General features: G+C 40.9%; 1 protein-coding gene across 3 annotated transcripts in view; it reads right to left on the reverse strand.

Annotated features, from left to right (window-relative positions):
- KIAA0368 (KIAA0368 ortholog) overlaps window positions 1-16,322 on the reverse strand; it is a 137,862-nt gene that overhangs the window by 86,695 nt on the left and 34,845 nt on the right. For all 3 annotated transcript variants that reach the window (XM_012802426.2, XM_023510479.1, XM_023510480.1), the window contains one exon: window positions 10,905-11,035. In XM_012802426.2, coding sequence (XP_012657880.2) covers window positions 10,905-11,035 — 131 coding nt within the window. The remainder of the gene's footprint in view (window positions 1-10,904; window positions 11,036-16,322) is intronic.

The following is a 16,322-nucleotide window of genomic DNA, read 5'->3' on the forward strand; positions in this document are numbered from 1 at the left end:
AAAAAAAAAAAAAAAAAGGTATGGAACTAGCCTGATCAAGAGCAAGACCCCATCTCTAATAGAAAACAAAAACAAACAACTGAGCGCAGGGGCATGTGGCTGTAGTCCCAGATGCTTGGGAGGCTGAAGCAGGAGGATTACGTAAGCCCAGGAGTTCAAGGTTGTGTGTCATACTGCTAGGCTGACACTAAAGCAGTCTGGGCAACAAAGGGAAGGAGGGACAGGAGGGAGGGGAGGGAAGGGAAAGGAAAAGAAAGGGCAGAGGGAGGAAGAAAAAGAGGAAGGGAAGGAGGGAAGGAAGGGTAAAGCAAAGCAAAACAAAGAAAGAAAAGAAAGGGAAAAGAGAGAAAAAAGGAAAGAAAAAAAAAAGAAGGTGGCTGAGGGTGGCGCCCGTGGCTCAGTGGGTAGGCAAAAGAATCACTTAAGCCCAAGAGTTAGAGGGTACTGTAAGCTGTGACACCATAGCACTCTACCAAGGGTGACAAAGTGAGACTCTGTCTCAAAAAAAGAAGGGGGCTGGACTTGTAATACTAGCACTCTGGGTGGCCGAGGCAGGTGGATCACTTGAGCTCAGGAGTTCAAGACCAGCCTGAGCAAAAGCAAGACCTTGTCTCTACTGAAAATAGAAAAACTAGCTGGGCATTTACAGTCCCAGTTACTTGGGAGGCTGAGGCAAGAGGATCACTTGAGCTCAAGAGATTGAGATTGCTGTGAGCTATGGTGACACACAGCACTCTACCCAGGGCAAGAGAGTGAGACTTTGTCTCAACAAAAGAAAGAAAAAAAGGTATCAGAGCCTAAAAGAACACAGCACATTGCATCTGACCAAACAAAGTGTAAAAGTGTTAGAAGTTCATAAAAGCAGGGTATGGATTACAAAATAATTATAGCAAAATGCTGAGGCATATTTTACTTCATTCTAAAGATCACCTGATATCACTAAAGAAGTAAGAAACTTCTAAGTAGCAAAATGAGAGCAGAATTAGGAATTGGCATGGGTGGAAAGGGAGGTACGGAGGCTTAGGTCAAATGGCCTCAATCTTACTACAAAAGAGAGATTATCTGCTGAGAAAGAAGTAAGAGGTTAATCAATGAAAAGTAAAATTTTTAGAAAGCTGCATCCAAGAAAAGACTCAGGAGTTTAAGGTAATTATTCTGCAGGCCCAGATGTGCACTATACTCCATTTCTAAAATTTGCTCCAGCCTCAAAGCAAGCACTAAGGATGTTCAACAGTGACAGCAAAAGTTCAAAAGGCAGAGAAAAAAAGATGAATTATGTTTAAGAATAAAACTAAATCTATGATCACTGTCTGTTAAATGAATGATACAAAACAGCTAACATCTATCAAGTGTTTCTGTGCACTCTAAACTTGTGCAGAGCACTTTGCATTCCTTTTATATAATGAGGTGGTCTTCCCATTCCCATTGTACATATGAGGCAGCAGAGCCTTCAGTGAAGTGAACTAACTAACTTCTCAAAGGTTACTGAGCCAGCAAGTGGCATAGTCAAGATGTGATTCCAGAGCCCAGTTTTTTCACCTTTTCAAACTCTCATATATGAGCACCAGTCAGCTATATAAAGTGCCTGCCAAGGTAGAACATGATATTCTCCAGAGAGCAGAAATACTTTCCAGAGTATCATGTTCCACACTCTAGAAACTTGTATTCCCCATCCTCATATCATCCAAATTTCCTATCTGGCCCATATCTCTGATACAGCTAGATGACAAGAAAAAAGAACCAGGAGGAACCAAGCTAAAGTAAACAGCCCTCTTCTGACATTCTAATCTAGCCTGATTCCTAGGAGTATTCTACAAAAATTAGGATTGATGGCGACAGAAAACCATGCCCACACAAAGGATCTGAATAGATATTTCTCAAAAGACAACACACAAGTAGTCAACAGGTATACAATACTCAACACCACTGGTTAGCAGAAAAATGCAAATCATAACTATGATGAGATATTATCTCACCCCAATTAAAATGGCTGTCATCACAAAGACAGGCAATAGCAAATGCTAGCAAGGGGGGACAAAAGGGGAACCCTCATACACTTTTGGTGGGAATGTAAATTACTGGAACCACTACGGAGAACAGTACGAAGATTCCTCAAAAAACTAAACATACAGCTACCACATGACCTAGCAATTCTACCGTGGTATATATCCAAAGGAGGGGGAGTCTATATATTGAGAAGATATCTGCACTCCCATGTTTATTGCAACAATATTTACAATAGCCAGAATTTGGAATCAAGCTAAGCATCCAACAATGGATGAATCAATAAGGAAACTGTGGTACATATATGCTATGAAATATTACACAGCCATAAAAACGGAATGAAATCCTGACATTTGTGACAACATAAGTGGAACTAGAGAACATTATTTTAAGCCAAGGACACAGAAAGACAAATCTCACATGTTCTCACTTATATGTGGAACTAAATATCATAAACAATTTATCTCATGGCAACAGAGTAGGATGAGAGCTACCCAAGTCTGGGAAGGGTAGTAAGGAGTAGGGGATAAGGTGGGGATGGTTAATGGATACAAAAACATAGTTAGAATGAACAATATTTGATAGCACAACAAAGTGACTATAATCAATAAGCTAGGCTTTACTTTGAACCTAGAATGTTCCTAACATAAGTAAATGTTAAATGAGGCCAGGCACAGTAGCTCGTGCCTGTAATCCTAGCACTCTCGGAGGTGGAGGTGGATGAATTGTTTGAGCTCAGGAAGTCAAGACAAGCCTGAGCAAGAGAAAGACCCTGTCTCTACTAAAAACCAGCCAGGTGTTGTGACAGGAGCCTATGGTCCCAAGCTACTTGGAAGGCTGAGGCAAGAGGATCCCTTGAACCCAGGAGTTTGAGGTTGCTGTGAACTATGACACCACAGCACTCTAGCCCAAGTAACAGAGTGACACTCTGTCTCAAAAAAAAAAAAAAGTTGAGTTCAGCACCTGCTCAAGTGGCTAAGGCACCAGCCACATACACCTGAGCTAGTGAGTTTGAAGCCAGCCCAGGCTTGCCAAACAACAATGATGGCTGCAACCAAAAAATAGCCAGGTGTTGTGGCAGGCACCTGTAATCCCAGCTTCTTGGGAGGCAGAAGCAGGAGACATGCTTAAGCCCAGGAGTTGGAGGTTGCTGTGAGCTATGATGTCACAGCACTCTACCTAGGGTGACAGCTTGAGGTTCTATCTCAAAAAAAAAGTTAAATGCCTGAGGTTATTTGATTTGATTAATTCACATTGTATATCTATATCAAAATATCATACAAATCCTATAGAGGTATAAGTATCATATACCCATCATAATTAAAAATAAAAAGGCTTTAAAAAAAAAGAAAATCACGGCTCGGCGGCTGTGGCTCCAGTGGCTAAGGCGCCAGCCACATACACCTAAGGTGGCAGGTTCAAATCCAGCCTGGGCCTGTCAAACAACAACGATGGCTGTAACCAAAAAATAGCGAGGCATTGCGGTGGGCGCCTGTGGTCCCAGCTACGTGGGAGGCAGAGGCAGGAGACTCACTTGAGCCCAGGAGTTGGAGGTTGCTGTGAGCTGTGATGACACAGCACTCTACCCAGGGGGACAGCTTAAGGTTCTGTCACAAAAAAAAAAAAAAAAAAGAAAAGAAAAGAAAATCACAGAGTAGAGCGCTGGCCCCATATACTAGAGGTGGCAGGTTCAAAAACCCTGCCCTGGCCAAAAACTGCAAAAAAACCCCAAAAAAGTGGCCGGGCATTGTGGCAGGGGCCTGTAGTCCCAGCTACTCGGGAGGCTGAGGCAAGAGAATCACCTAAGCCCAAGAGCTGGAGGTTGCTGTGAGCTGTGATGTTATAGCATTCTACCAAGGGTGACAAAGTGAGACTCTGTCTCTAAAAACAAAGACAAAAGAAAAAAATCACGCCCATGATTCCATGCTTTATTTATTTTTTATCTCATTTGTTTTCATCTTTAAATTACATACCTGTCTTTTTTTTTTTTTTTTTTTTGCAGTTTTGGCTGGGGCCGGGCTTGAACCCGCCACCCCTAGTATATAGAGCCAGCGCCCTACTCCTTGAGTCACAGGCACCGCTGTTTTCATTTTTAAATGAATTACTTAATTTTCTTCTGGTGAAATTATCACTTTAAATATTGGTCTATTGGTCAGTTCCCTAAATTTGGTTATACATTATCAAAACCCAGAAAAAAATCAAACAATAACCCATAAAACTCAAATGATCACATTTCAAAGGCTATCATGCAGATTAAATGAGAAGATATGTCAAAGAGTCTAAGCACAATGCTTAAAACACAAGATGTTTCAGCTACAGGAATCCCATTTCCCAATTCCAGAAGTTCTCAAACTTACTAAACAGCACACCCCTCCTTCCAACAGGAATTTGATATGCCCCAACAAATAAAAATGGTATTTTGTCAGTATAAATTAAGTATATTAAGTTCAAAATGATTATATTTACCTTCATTACATTTTACTTAATGTAATTTTATATCTTTAAAATTATATATAATAGAGGTTCAGCACATGTAGCTCAAGTGGCTAGGGCACCAGCCACATACACAGGAGCTGGCGTCTCGAATCCAGCCCAGGCCTGCCAAACAATAATAACTACAACCAAAAAATAGCTGGGTGTTGTGGCAGGTGCCTGTAGTCCCAGCAACTTGGGAGGCTGAGGCAAGAGAATCACTTAAGTCCAAAAGTTTGAGGTTGCTGTGAGCTGTGACGCCACAGTACTCTACCCAAGGCGACAGCTTGAAACTCTTACCCCAGAAAAAAAAAAAAGAATTGTAGATGAAAATTCTGAAAAATCTCTTATAGATATGAGCCTAGACAATTTATTTTTTCTTTTTTTGAGACAGTTTTACTATGTCACCTTCAGTAGAGTGCTGTAGTGTCACAACTCACAGCAACCTGAAACTCTTGTGCTTAGGCTATTCTCTTGCCTCAGCCTCCCAAGTAGCTGGGACTACAGGTGCCTGCCACAACACCTGGCTATTTTTTGTTACAGTTGTCATCACTGTTGTGTAGCAGGCCTGGGTTGAGTTCAAACCTGCCCGTCTTGGTGTATGTGGCCAGTGCCCTAACCACTGAGCACAGGCACTAAGCCTAGACAAAGAATTCATGAAGAGCACAAAAGCAATCACACTAACACCAAAATTAAATAAATGGGACCTGATCAAATTTAAAACTTTCTGCACAGCCAAGAACACAATCAATAGAACAAATAGACAACCTACAAAATGGGAGAAAATATTTATGCACTATACATCTTATACAGGGCTAATAACTAGAATCTACAAAGAACAAGCAAATCAGCAAGAAAAGAACAAACAGGCTCAGCACCCATAGCACAGTGGTTATGGCACCAGCAAGGCTGGCAGATTCAGACCAGGCCCAAGCCAACTAAACAACAACAACTGCAACAAAAAAATAACCGGGCGTTGTGGCAGGTACCTGTAGTCCCAGCTACTTGGGAGGCTGAGGCAAAAGAATCGCTTAAGCCCAAGAGTTGGAGGTTGCTGTGAGCTGTGAGGCCACAGCACCCTACCCAGAGCAACATAGTGAGACTCTGTCTCCAAAAGAAAACCAAAAAAACATCAAACAACCCCCAGTAGAAAGTGGTCAAAAGACATGAACAAATACTTTCAAAGATAGACTAATGACCAACAAATAAAAAAAAAAAGCTCAACATCTATAATCATCAGGGAAATTGAAATCAAAACCACTTTGAGATATCACCTAACTGGATGCTGGCGTGGATGTGGAGAGAAAGGAACTCTCACACACTGTTGGTGGGACTGCAAACTGGTACAAACTCTATGGAAGTAGCATGGAAATACTATTTGCTCCCGCAATCCCACTACTAGATATATTTGCCCAAAGGAAAAAAAGGCATTCTATAAAAAAGGCACTTACACTTGAACATTTATAGCAGATAACTCATAATCGCAAGGTGTGGAAACAACCCAAGTGCCCTTCCATACATGAATGGATTGATAAAATGTGGTATATGTATCCCAAGGAGTATCATCCATACAAAAACAAAAGAGCCACCACCATGCACACTAAATTTGAACTACTTGATCAATACTTATATGCATGTAAGGAAACAAAACTTACTGCAATTCAAGTAGGTGGGAGGGGGAGCAGGGGACGGGTAAATCCACACTTAACAAGTACTATGCACACTTTCTGGGTGACGGGCACACTTCTAAAATTAACTTAAGCTATACAAAAGCAAAATATATAACCAAAAAAACGTAATCTACAAACTAGTTTTTCCTTTTAACATGGCCCATAAAAATGATTAAACCTTTGGTTATAATAACCAATAGAATTAGAAATGAGAATATTTCTCCATTTGAAAAAATAAGAGAATATTAAGAATAACAGCATAAAAAGTAACTAGGTAAGATGATAGATATGTGAATCTGCTTCATTGTAATAACTATCTTAAAAGTCTGTGTGTTCTACAGCTAGTGTGTAAACCTCAAATATATACAACAAAATTTATTTTTAAAAAATAATAATAATAAAAAGACAAGACACAGTGTTGCCTGAAATCCTAACACTTTGGGAGGCCAAGGTAGTAGGATTGCTTGAGGCCAGAAGTTTGAGACCAGGCTGGGCAATAGCAAGACCCTACCTCTACCTACAAAAAATTTTAAAAAATTAGCCAAGCATGGTGGTGCATGCCTGTAGTCTCAGCTCCTGGAGAGGTTGTGCCAGGAAGATCACTGAAGCCCGGGACTTCAAACCTGCAGTGAAGCTCTGATTAGGCCAATACACTCCAGCCAGCATGACGAAGACCCCATCTTTAAAAAATAAAAAAATAGGCTCAGCGCCTGTAGCTCAGCAGCTAGGGTATCAGCTACATACACTGGAGCTAGCAAGCTCGAACCCAGCCTAGGCCTGCCAAACAACAATAACAACTACAACCCAAAAATAGCAGGGCATTGTGGCAGGCGCCTGTAGTCTCAGCTACTTGGGAGGCTGAGACAAGAGAATTGCTTAAGCCCAAGAGTTGGAGGTTGCTGAGAGCTGTGAGGCCATGGAACTCTACTAGGCAACATAGTGAAACTCTGTCTCAAAAAAAAAAAATACATAGTATGATAAAAGTGAATGACACAATGACACATGGAAAGCAGATGGATAGAGATGAATAATTTTCTACAGAACACTGTACCCCATGTTTGCATTAATGTATACAGCTATCATTTAATAAAAATAAATAAAAATAAAGTGATACTTAAAATAATAATAATAATTTTCTACAGAAAGAAAAAAAACAAAGAAACAAAAAATATCCTAAGATAAGTAAATGTAAAGTACTACTTAAAAACACAGGCTGTTTCATCTCCCAGTATCTATCCTCGGCCTCCACTCCAAGTTCTCCTCCACTCAGCGGCCGGAGTAACTGCATCTCTATCATTAATGCTCTTTCAAATCAGTGCCCCTGGAAGCCCTATTTCTTCCTTTCACTTTTCCTTCTCATGCACTGGGGTCATTGCTGTGGCCTTCTTGAGCTCCCCGAAGGTATTATACGCTGTCCCAGCTCAGAAGCCTGGGCCTCTCTGTCTGCATTGGTCTTCCCCATTTCTCAGCCTAGTTACTGTCTACACACCAGAGTCCTCCCTAATTCCCACACTCAATCTAAAGCAAGTCCCCAAATATATTCTTTCATGGAATATTTTTCCATCTTAGCATATATCAAAACTTATGGCTACGTCCTACTTGTCTGACTGTTTAATATGGGTCCCCCCAACTTGGAGATGTTTTCATTCACCAACATACAAAGTATTCCCAACACCTGGCATAGAAAAGGCACTCAATAAATATTTGCTAGATGGAATAGCCAAGTTTGATAAAGCTAAACAAACAGAAATCAACTCAAGAAAAGGTATCTTGGCTCGGCGCCTATAGCTCAACCAGCTAAGGCGCCAGCCATGTACACCTAAGGTGGCGGGTTCGAATCCCCAGCCCGGACCCGCCAAACAACAATGACGGCTGCAACCAAAAAATAGCAGGGCGTTGTGGCGGGCGCCTGTGGTCCCAGCTACTTGGGAGGCGGAGGCAGGAGACTCGCTTGAGCCCAGGAGTTGGAGGTTGCTGTGAGCTGTAATGCCACGGCACGCTAACCAGGGGGAGAGCTTGAGGCTCTGTCTCAAAAAAAAAAAAAAAAAAAGAAAAGGTATCTTATTTATTTTAATCCATATAATCAAATATTAAGGCCCTTTGGAGCTGCTAGGATAACAGAAGGCCACAGAAAGGTCTTCAACAGAAGAAAAACATGATCAAATACGCATTTATCTCAGCAAAGGATTAACAGCAGATGTGTGAAATATATGGCAAGAATGCCCACTCCTTACAGCAAACAGAACAGACATTCTTAAAGTTATTCTTTCTTTATTCAAACCAACCAGGCCAGACCTCCAAGAAGTCACTGTGATCAATAGAACAGCCCAAGGAATGAAACTTGAGAATAGCTCAAAGACCAGAAGGTCTAATATAAATATACTTAAAGAAAACTAACAAATTATATTACAAATTGGGATGGAAAATGCAGAAAGGTTAAAAATGACAATACTGATGCAACGTCCAACTTCTTACTACAGTACTTTGCAAAATCTTAAAACAGAAGCTATACAACGATATTTCGCTTTTAAAAGTTTTTATTTCCTGGCTGGGTACCATGGCTCACTCCTGTAATCCTAGTACTCTGGGAGGCCAAGGCAGGCGGATTGCCTGAGCTCACAGGTTCAAGACCAGCCTGAGTTAGAATGAGACCTCATTTCTAAAAATAGCCAAGAGTTATGGCAAACACCTAGTTCTAGCTATTCAGGAGGCTGAGGTAAGAGAATAGCTTAGCCCAAGAGTTTGAGGTTGCTGTGAGCTATGATGCCACAGCATTCTACCGAGAGCAACAAAATAAGACACTGTGTCAAAAAAAAAAAAAAAAAAGTTTATTTCCCTTACTTTTAATTAAGGTTATATTCACTATCAGCTAATGATTAAAGAATACTTTTGCCCCATTACCACCTGACCATCATACTGGAATAAAGGGCATGGAAGGATGGAACTCAGACCAAGTTTCCATACACTCCAGGATAATTATCTCAATTATATTTAGGTTGGTGCAGAAGTTAAGTGCAATTTTAGACCACGACTCTTTTTTTTTTTTTTTGAGACAAAGTCTCACTCTGTTGCCCTGGGGAAGGTGCCGTGGCATCATCATAGCTCACAGCAACCTCAAACTCTTGGGCTTCAAAATCCTCTCGCCTCAGCTTCCTGAGTATCTGGGATTATAGGCGCCCACTACAACATCCAGCAAGTTTTTCCATTTTTAGTAGAGATGGGGTCTTACTCTTGCTCAGGCTGGTCTCAAACTCCTGAGCTCAAGCAATCCACCTGCCTCAGCCTCCCAGAGTGCTAGGATTACAGGTATGAGCAACTTCTCCTGGCATTGGACCATGAATTTTAAACCATTATAAGTAAGCTCAAATACATCTTTATTAGTCAAAATAGGAACCACTACACATTGGAATCTACACATTGTTTGTTTCTTCCAATAGTGTAAAATTTCATGCTTTAGAATTCAACAAACTCTTTGAAAGCATTTTCTATATCCTGCTGGTTGTGGGAAGTATTTTCTCTGAAAAAAGTTGTCAGATGTTTAAGGAAGTGGTAGTTGGCTAGCTGGAGGTCAGATGAATATGGTGGATGAGGCAAAACTTCACAGCCCAATTTGTTCAACTTTTGAAATGTTGGTTTTGCCACATGTGGTCATGGAAAAGAACTAGGCCCTTTCTGTTGACCAGTGCCAGCTACAGGCATTGCGGGGTTTGGTACATCTCATCAGTTTGCTGAGCAGACTTCTCAGATGTGATGGTTTTACTGTGATTCAGAAAGCTGCAGGAGATCAGACCGAAGCAGACCACCAAACAGTGACCATGACCTTTTTTCGGTTTAAGTTTGGCTTTGAGAAGTGCTTTGAAGGCTCCTGTCCATCACACCACTAGGCTGTCATCTCTGGTTATCAGATGAAATCCACTTTTCTTCTCACATCACAATCTGATCAAGAAATGGTTCGTTGTTGTTGCACAGAATAAAAGAAGACAACCCTGCTCTGATTTTTGGTCAGCTCATAAGGCACCACCCACTTATCAAGGTTTTTCATTCTTCCAATTTGTTTCAAATGCTGAACTATAGTGATGATGAGTGCTTTGGCAACTTCTCACGCAGCTGTCAGAGGATCAGATTTGATGATTGCCCTCAATTAGTTGTCAACTTGTGACAGCCAGCCACTATGCTCCTCATCTTCAACAATCTCATCCCCTTGGCAAAATTTCTTGAACTACCACTGCACTATATGTTGGCAGTTCCTGGGCAAAGGCGTTACTGATGTTGCAAATTGTCTCTGGCACTTTAAGACCCATTTTGAACTCAAATAAGAAAACTGTTCAAATTTGCTTATCTAACATTATTTCATAGTCCAAAGTAAATATAAACAGCAAGTAATAAGTCATTTAAAAAAATGCAAGAAATATACATTAAAATTATGTTTATAATATAGCCACATTTATTTAAGAACGTATTCCAGTATCAAATGGAAAATTTCAACAATACAAAAACTGCAGTTACTTTTGCACCAGACTAAATATTATCTGGCACTAATGCCAAATGTACAGTTGGTGTTAAATATAGCTAGCCTAAGGAAACAAAACCCACTTTTAAATCATGAAAGCTTGTACTAGACTTACTTTCCATTTTGAAAGGCCATTAAGTTAGGCTCACAAACCTAGATTTACAAAATGGGAACAGAAAATTAATTTGATAATATATATCCTCCATTTAATGACCATTTAATTAACCCAACTGTTCCAACATTTTTACCTTTTTGCGTACTCCTTCTTGGGTGCTGGATAATTTGAGTAAAACAGGAGGAAGAAATTTAGATATAATATTCTGTAATTGTTCATCTGTTTCAGCATGGCCAAGTCGTAAAAAGACCCGTTCAAGCTGATCTATAATATAAAAAGAAGAAAAGAGGAACTTAGCAAATCAAACACAACCACGACAAATTATTTTTATAGCTTCATCCATTTTTCTGTACTGCAAATCATTCAGTCAGAACTTTAACCACTGCTAGCCCTGTACACAGAAGATTCTGACATAGCTACAAAACAGGGCTATGTGCCTTGAGGCCCAGCGCCCGTAGCACAGTGGTTATGGCACCAGCCACATACACCAAGGTTGGTGGGTCTGAACCCAGCCTGGGCCAACTAAAACAACAATGACTACAGCAACAAAAAATAGCTGGGCGTTGTGGCAGGCACCTGTAGTCCCAGCTACTTGGGAGGTGGAGGCAAGAGGATCACTTGAGCCCAAGAGTTTGAGTTTGCTGTGAGCTGTGACGCCACGGTGTCTGGGCAGCACTCTGGGAGGCCAAGGTGGGTGGATTACTTGAGCTCACAGGTTTGAGACCAGCCTGAGCCAGAGCGAGACCCTGACTCTAAAAACAGCCGGGTATTTGGCAGGTATCTGTAGTCCCAGCTACTGGGGAGGCTAAGCCAAGAGAATCACTTGAGTCTAAGAGTTTGACGTTGCTGTGAGCTATGATGCTATGGCACTCTATCAAGGGTGACAAAGTGAGACTCTGTCTCAAAAAAATTAAAAAAAAAAAAGTTTAAGGGCAGCGCCTATGGCTCAGTGAGTAGGGCACCGGCCCCATATACTGAGGGTGGCAGGTTCAAACCCAGTCCCGGCCAAACTGCAAAATAGCCAGGCGTTGTGGTGGGTGCCTGTAGTCCCAGCTACTCAGGAGGCTGAGGCAGGAGAATCACGTAAGCCCAGGAGTTGGAGGTTGCTGTGAGCTGTAACGCCACAGCACTCTACGGAGGGCAATAAAGTAAGACTCTGTCTCTACAAAAAAAAAAAAAAAAAAAAAAGTTTAACTGTACTACCTTATAACCACCCTCTCATCATTTAATCTTTAGAAGGGAGGAAAACAAAACCAAGAATAACAAAATTCTCTCCTACCTATAATTATTTAGTTTTTCTAAAAGACTTAGATTCTGGAAAGGATATAAATTTCTGAAGGAATCATCTAGACCTAAGTAGCAGTACAAGGCAGGAGAACGTTACTCAGATGCTAGGGACAATATAGTGTATCTTTGGTAAAACCATCTTACTGATGAAGTTTCTCTAAGAACAGAATCACTGCCCATTACTGTGTTCTGGTTACCTTATCAGTAGTAAGAGACAAGTTTCCCCAAAAAAGCCACTGTAAAAAAACATGTTAAAGGAGACCACAGAGATACTCTCAGGAAAACCCAGACTGTGAAAAACTACACAACAAGCAACATGGTTTTGTCAGCCAATATGTTAAAGGGGCAAGGGGAAAGGAGGGTTGAGAAGGAACATACACAAATGACTATTTTAAGGAAATATTGTTAAAAATTTAGGTGCAGGGCCAGGCACAGAGGCTCATGCCTGTAATCCTAGCACTTTGGGAGGCAGAGGCATAGGGATTGTCTGAGCTAACAGGTTCAAGACCAGCCTGAGCCAGAGCAAGACTTCATCTCTAAAAATAGCCGAGCACTATGGCAGGTAACTGTAGTCCCAGCTACTCGGGAGGTTGAGGCAAGAGAATCACTTGAGTCCAAGAGTTTGCGGTTGCTGTGAGCTGTGATGCTACTGCACTCTACAGAGGGGAACATAGTAAGACTCTTGTCTCAAAAAAATATATATATACATGTGCATACATATTTTTAGGTGCTATAATGGTACTGTGGCCATAATTGTTTTCCAAAAGTTCTTACAAAAATTATCAGTGGAATTAGGGAGCCTTCTATGGGGCTAGAAATATTCTGGATCTCAATCTGGGTGATGGTTACACAAATACCATTTACAAAAATGAATTACCAACTACTATATCTACAATATCTCAATTTAAAAATATATTTAAAGAAATCCCTCCCTTCTTTTTAGAGAGATAACATAAAAAATATTTGCAGGTAAAATAACATAGTTACCAGGATTTCTACAAATAATGGAGGGGAGAGACACTGGAGAGGGATCATATAGGTCACATAGGTGAAACCAAGATTGGCCATTAATTAATAATTGTTCGAGTTCCATGATAAGATTTTGATAATTACTATTGTGTTTGCATATGAAATTATCCATAATAATTTTCTAAAGTAAAACAGATCAACTGATCCCAAGAGGGCCAGAAGGCCTAGGAGCAACAAGCACACCCAGCATCCAGAATTGATCTTATTTTTAAATACCATTTCCCAGTGAAAGGAATCAGGTTCCTTGGGAAAATGGCCAATGCTAGGTCTTGGGTTAAGAAAAAACAAGATAAGCCTGAAAGGAAAAGGGACATGGAATATATCAATGGGATACAGGAATTAATTTGAAAGAGCTCCTAATGGCCAAAGGTAGAAAACTGTGGGAACTAAATAAATCACATAGTATTGGATTATAAGTTAAAGCATAAATATACTTGAGTCTGTATTGATGTAAATAAATGACTGGATAATTAAATAAACTGAAGAAAGAGACAAATCTTTCTTAGAAAAAAACTGAAAATAATTTAGATGGATACATCTGCCTACAGGAGGTGGAGCTTAACTCCTGCCCCTCTCTCCCTTGTGGGTAAACTAGATTTAGTGACTACTTCCAAGAATAAAATGTAGAAAACGGAAAATGTTAACTTTATACTAGAAAAATATGAAAGATGCAGCTGAAGCCCAGAAAAAAGGTTACTGATGATGTCATATGGATACCATATATCCCTAATATGATATGACAAGAAAGGCACTTCACCTTTTCAATATTTATTCCAAAAATCAGCCCCAGTCTAATCATGAGAAAATGAGCCCAAAAATAGCCAAATTGGGAGACATTCTTTAGGACACCTAGTCAGTATTCCAGTATTCTTCAAGATTTTTAAGACTATGAAAAACAAGAAAAGACTAAAAAACTGTCCCAGACCAGAGCAGGCTGGGTATCAGTAACTAAATGGCGCCCTGAAGGGCCGGGTGCAGTGGCTCCTGCCTGTAATCCTAGCACTCTGAGGCCAAGGCAGGCAGATCGCCCCAGCTCCCAGCCTGGAGACCAGCCTGAGCTAGAGCAAGATCCTGTCTCTAAAAATAGCTGGGTATGGTGGCCGGCACCTGTAGTCCCAGCTACTTGGGAGGCTGAGGCAAGAGAACGGCTTCAGCCCGAATTTGAGGTTGCTGTGAGCTATGATACCACAGCACTCTATCAAGGGCAAAGACAAAGTGAGAACTCTGTCTCGAAAAAATAAATACATAAATAGCACCTTGGATAGGATCTCAGTGGGTGGGGGGCTGGGGGAGATGGTGACATTAATGGAAAAACTAGTGAAATCCAAATAAAGTTTCAAATTTAGTTTAACAAGTAAGACTAAAAAGAAAAGAACAAAGAAGAGAGGGAGGTAGGTCAGGGGCTTCTGAGATCACCAGCCAGCAATTCTATTTGATAAGCACTGAATGGAAGTTCTTAGGAACCGTGACTTCAAGGCACACTATTTGGGAAAGTGCAGGTAAGGAGCCGTAGTGCCTTACAGACCTGAGGCAGTGGGGAATGCCTAGAAACTCCCACTGAGAAGAATCGTTCTGTGGACAAAGGCATAAAAAATCAAACTCTTTATTATAAGCTGACCTAGAAAATCAGTGCCAAAGTTTTAAAAAAGGGAAAGAGAGATGGGTTATCTGGTCTCTTTCATTTTTCACACATCATGTGGGTGTGCCCCCAGTACAGTACCTAACACTTTTTACTCTCCCTCACTAGAAAGGAAAATAAAACATCCTAAACACAATAAAATGATTTATGATGAAATGTGGGAATGGGGAGAAAGGGCACCATCCCAGGAGGATCCTTCTAAAGCAGGCTGAGTGCACCTGAGGAAGGGTTAAAGACTGCCACATCCTTTGAGGATCAATTTAATACTGTTACAGCACTTTTTTTTTTTTTTTTTTGAGACAGAGCCTCAAGCTGTCCGGGTAGAGTACTTAGTAGGCATCACAGCTCACAGCAACCTCCAACTCCTGGGCTCAAGTGATTCTCCTGCCTCAGCCTCCCAAGTAGCTGGGACTACAGGTGCCCGCCACAACACCCGGCTATTTTTTTGTTGCAGCCGTCATTGTTTGGTGAGCCCAGGCTGGATTCGAACCTGCCAGCTCAGGTATATGTGGCAGGCACCTAAGCCACTTGAGCCACCGCGACTGAGCCCTGTAGGGGCATCTTGAGAGAGACATCTATACTTTAAATAAAGGATAATCAACCTTGTTCAAACTTCACCCAAAGGAAGAAATGCCAACATGTGCAGCTATACCCAACTATTAAATTTCTCAACCTGTCCAAGTTAACAAAGTAAAGAGTAAAAGCTTAGCACCAATCTGGTGCTGAATCCTGGTGTTGGAGGCACAGAAGGAATATGAACCCTGTCTTTTACCTTCACCTCTGGAAACACAGCCTCATCAAAGTGACAAAGCAAATTAGACCTAAGACCCCAAGTGGGTCTACTCTAAAACAGGAAGGCATGGAACCAAAAGTTCTGAAAATTAAAAGAGAATCTAAAACTCAAGCCCACCTTTCACAAGGACTCAGGTTTTAGTTGCAGGAACTGAGATGAGCCAGCTTATCACAGAAAGATCTAAGATATGACAAACGTTACTTCAGAGTCAGAAGCAAGTTCCATCCTCCCCACAATTGTGATTGATCTATCTACTGAAACTCTTAGCAAATTAACTCTGCTTATAATTAAAGACATTACCATGCCCTCAAATAATCACATTAAATGTGGGGGATATGGTCTGAACTGCATGTTTTCTTATTCATACACTAACCTTATTTAACACAAAAACCAGAATATGACAAATACTATGTTAGTTTGCATTTTTTTTTTTTTGAGACAGTCTCACTGTTTCTCCAGGTTAGAGTGCTGTGGTGTCAGCCTAGTTCAGAGCAACTTCAACTCTTAGGCTCAAGCGATCCTCCTGCCTCAGCCTCCAAATAGCTGGAACTACAGGTGCACACCACCACACCCAGCTAGTTTTTTCTTTCTTCTTCTTCTTTTTTTTTTTTTTTAAGTACAGATGGAACTCACTCATGCTCAGGCTGGTCTTGAACTCCTGAGTGCAAGTAATCTTCTTGCCTCAGCTTTCCAAGAGTGCTAGAATTAAAGGTGTGAACCACCATACCCAGCCCACTTTGCCTCTTGTTAAGTACCATAAATTTTCTATCTGAAACCCTCAAAACAGTATGTTTCAGAACTTT

This window comes from Otolemur garnettii, unplaced genomic scaffold (assembly GCF_000181295.1).
Source record: "Otolemur garnettii isolate 467f Iridium unplaced genomic scaffold, OtoGar3 scaffold00014, whole genome shotgun sequence".
Classification (NCBI taxonomy): domain Eukaryota; kingdom Metazoa; phylum Chordata; class Mammalia; order Primates; family Galagidae; genus Otolemur; species Otolemur garnettii.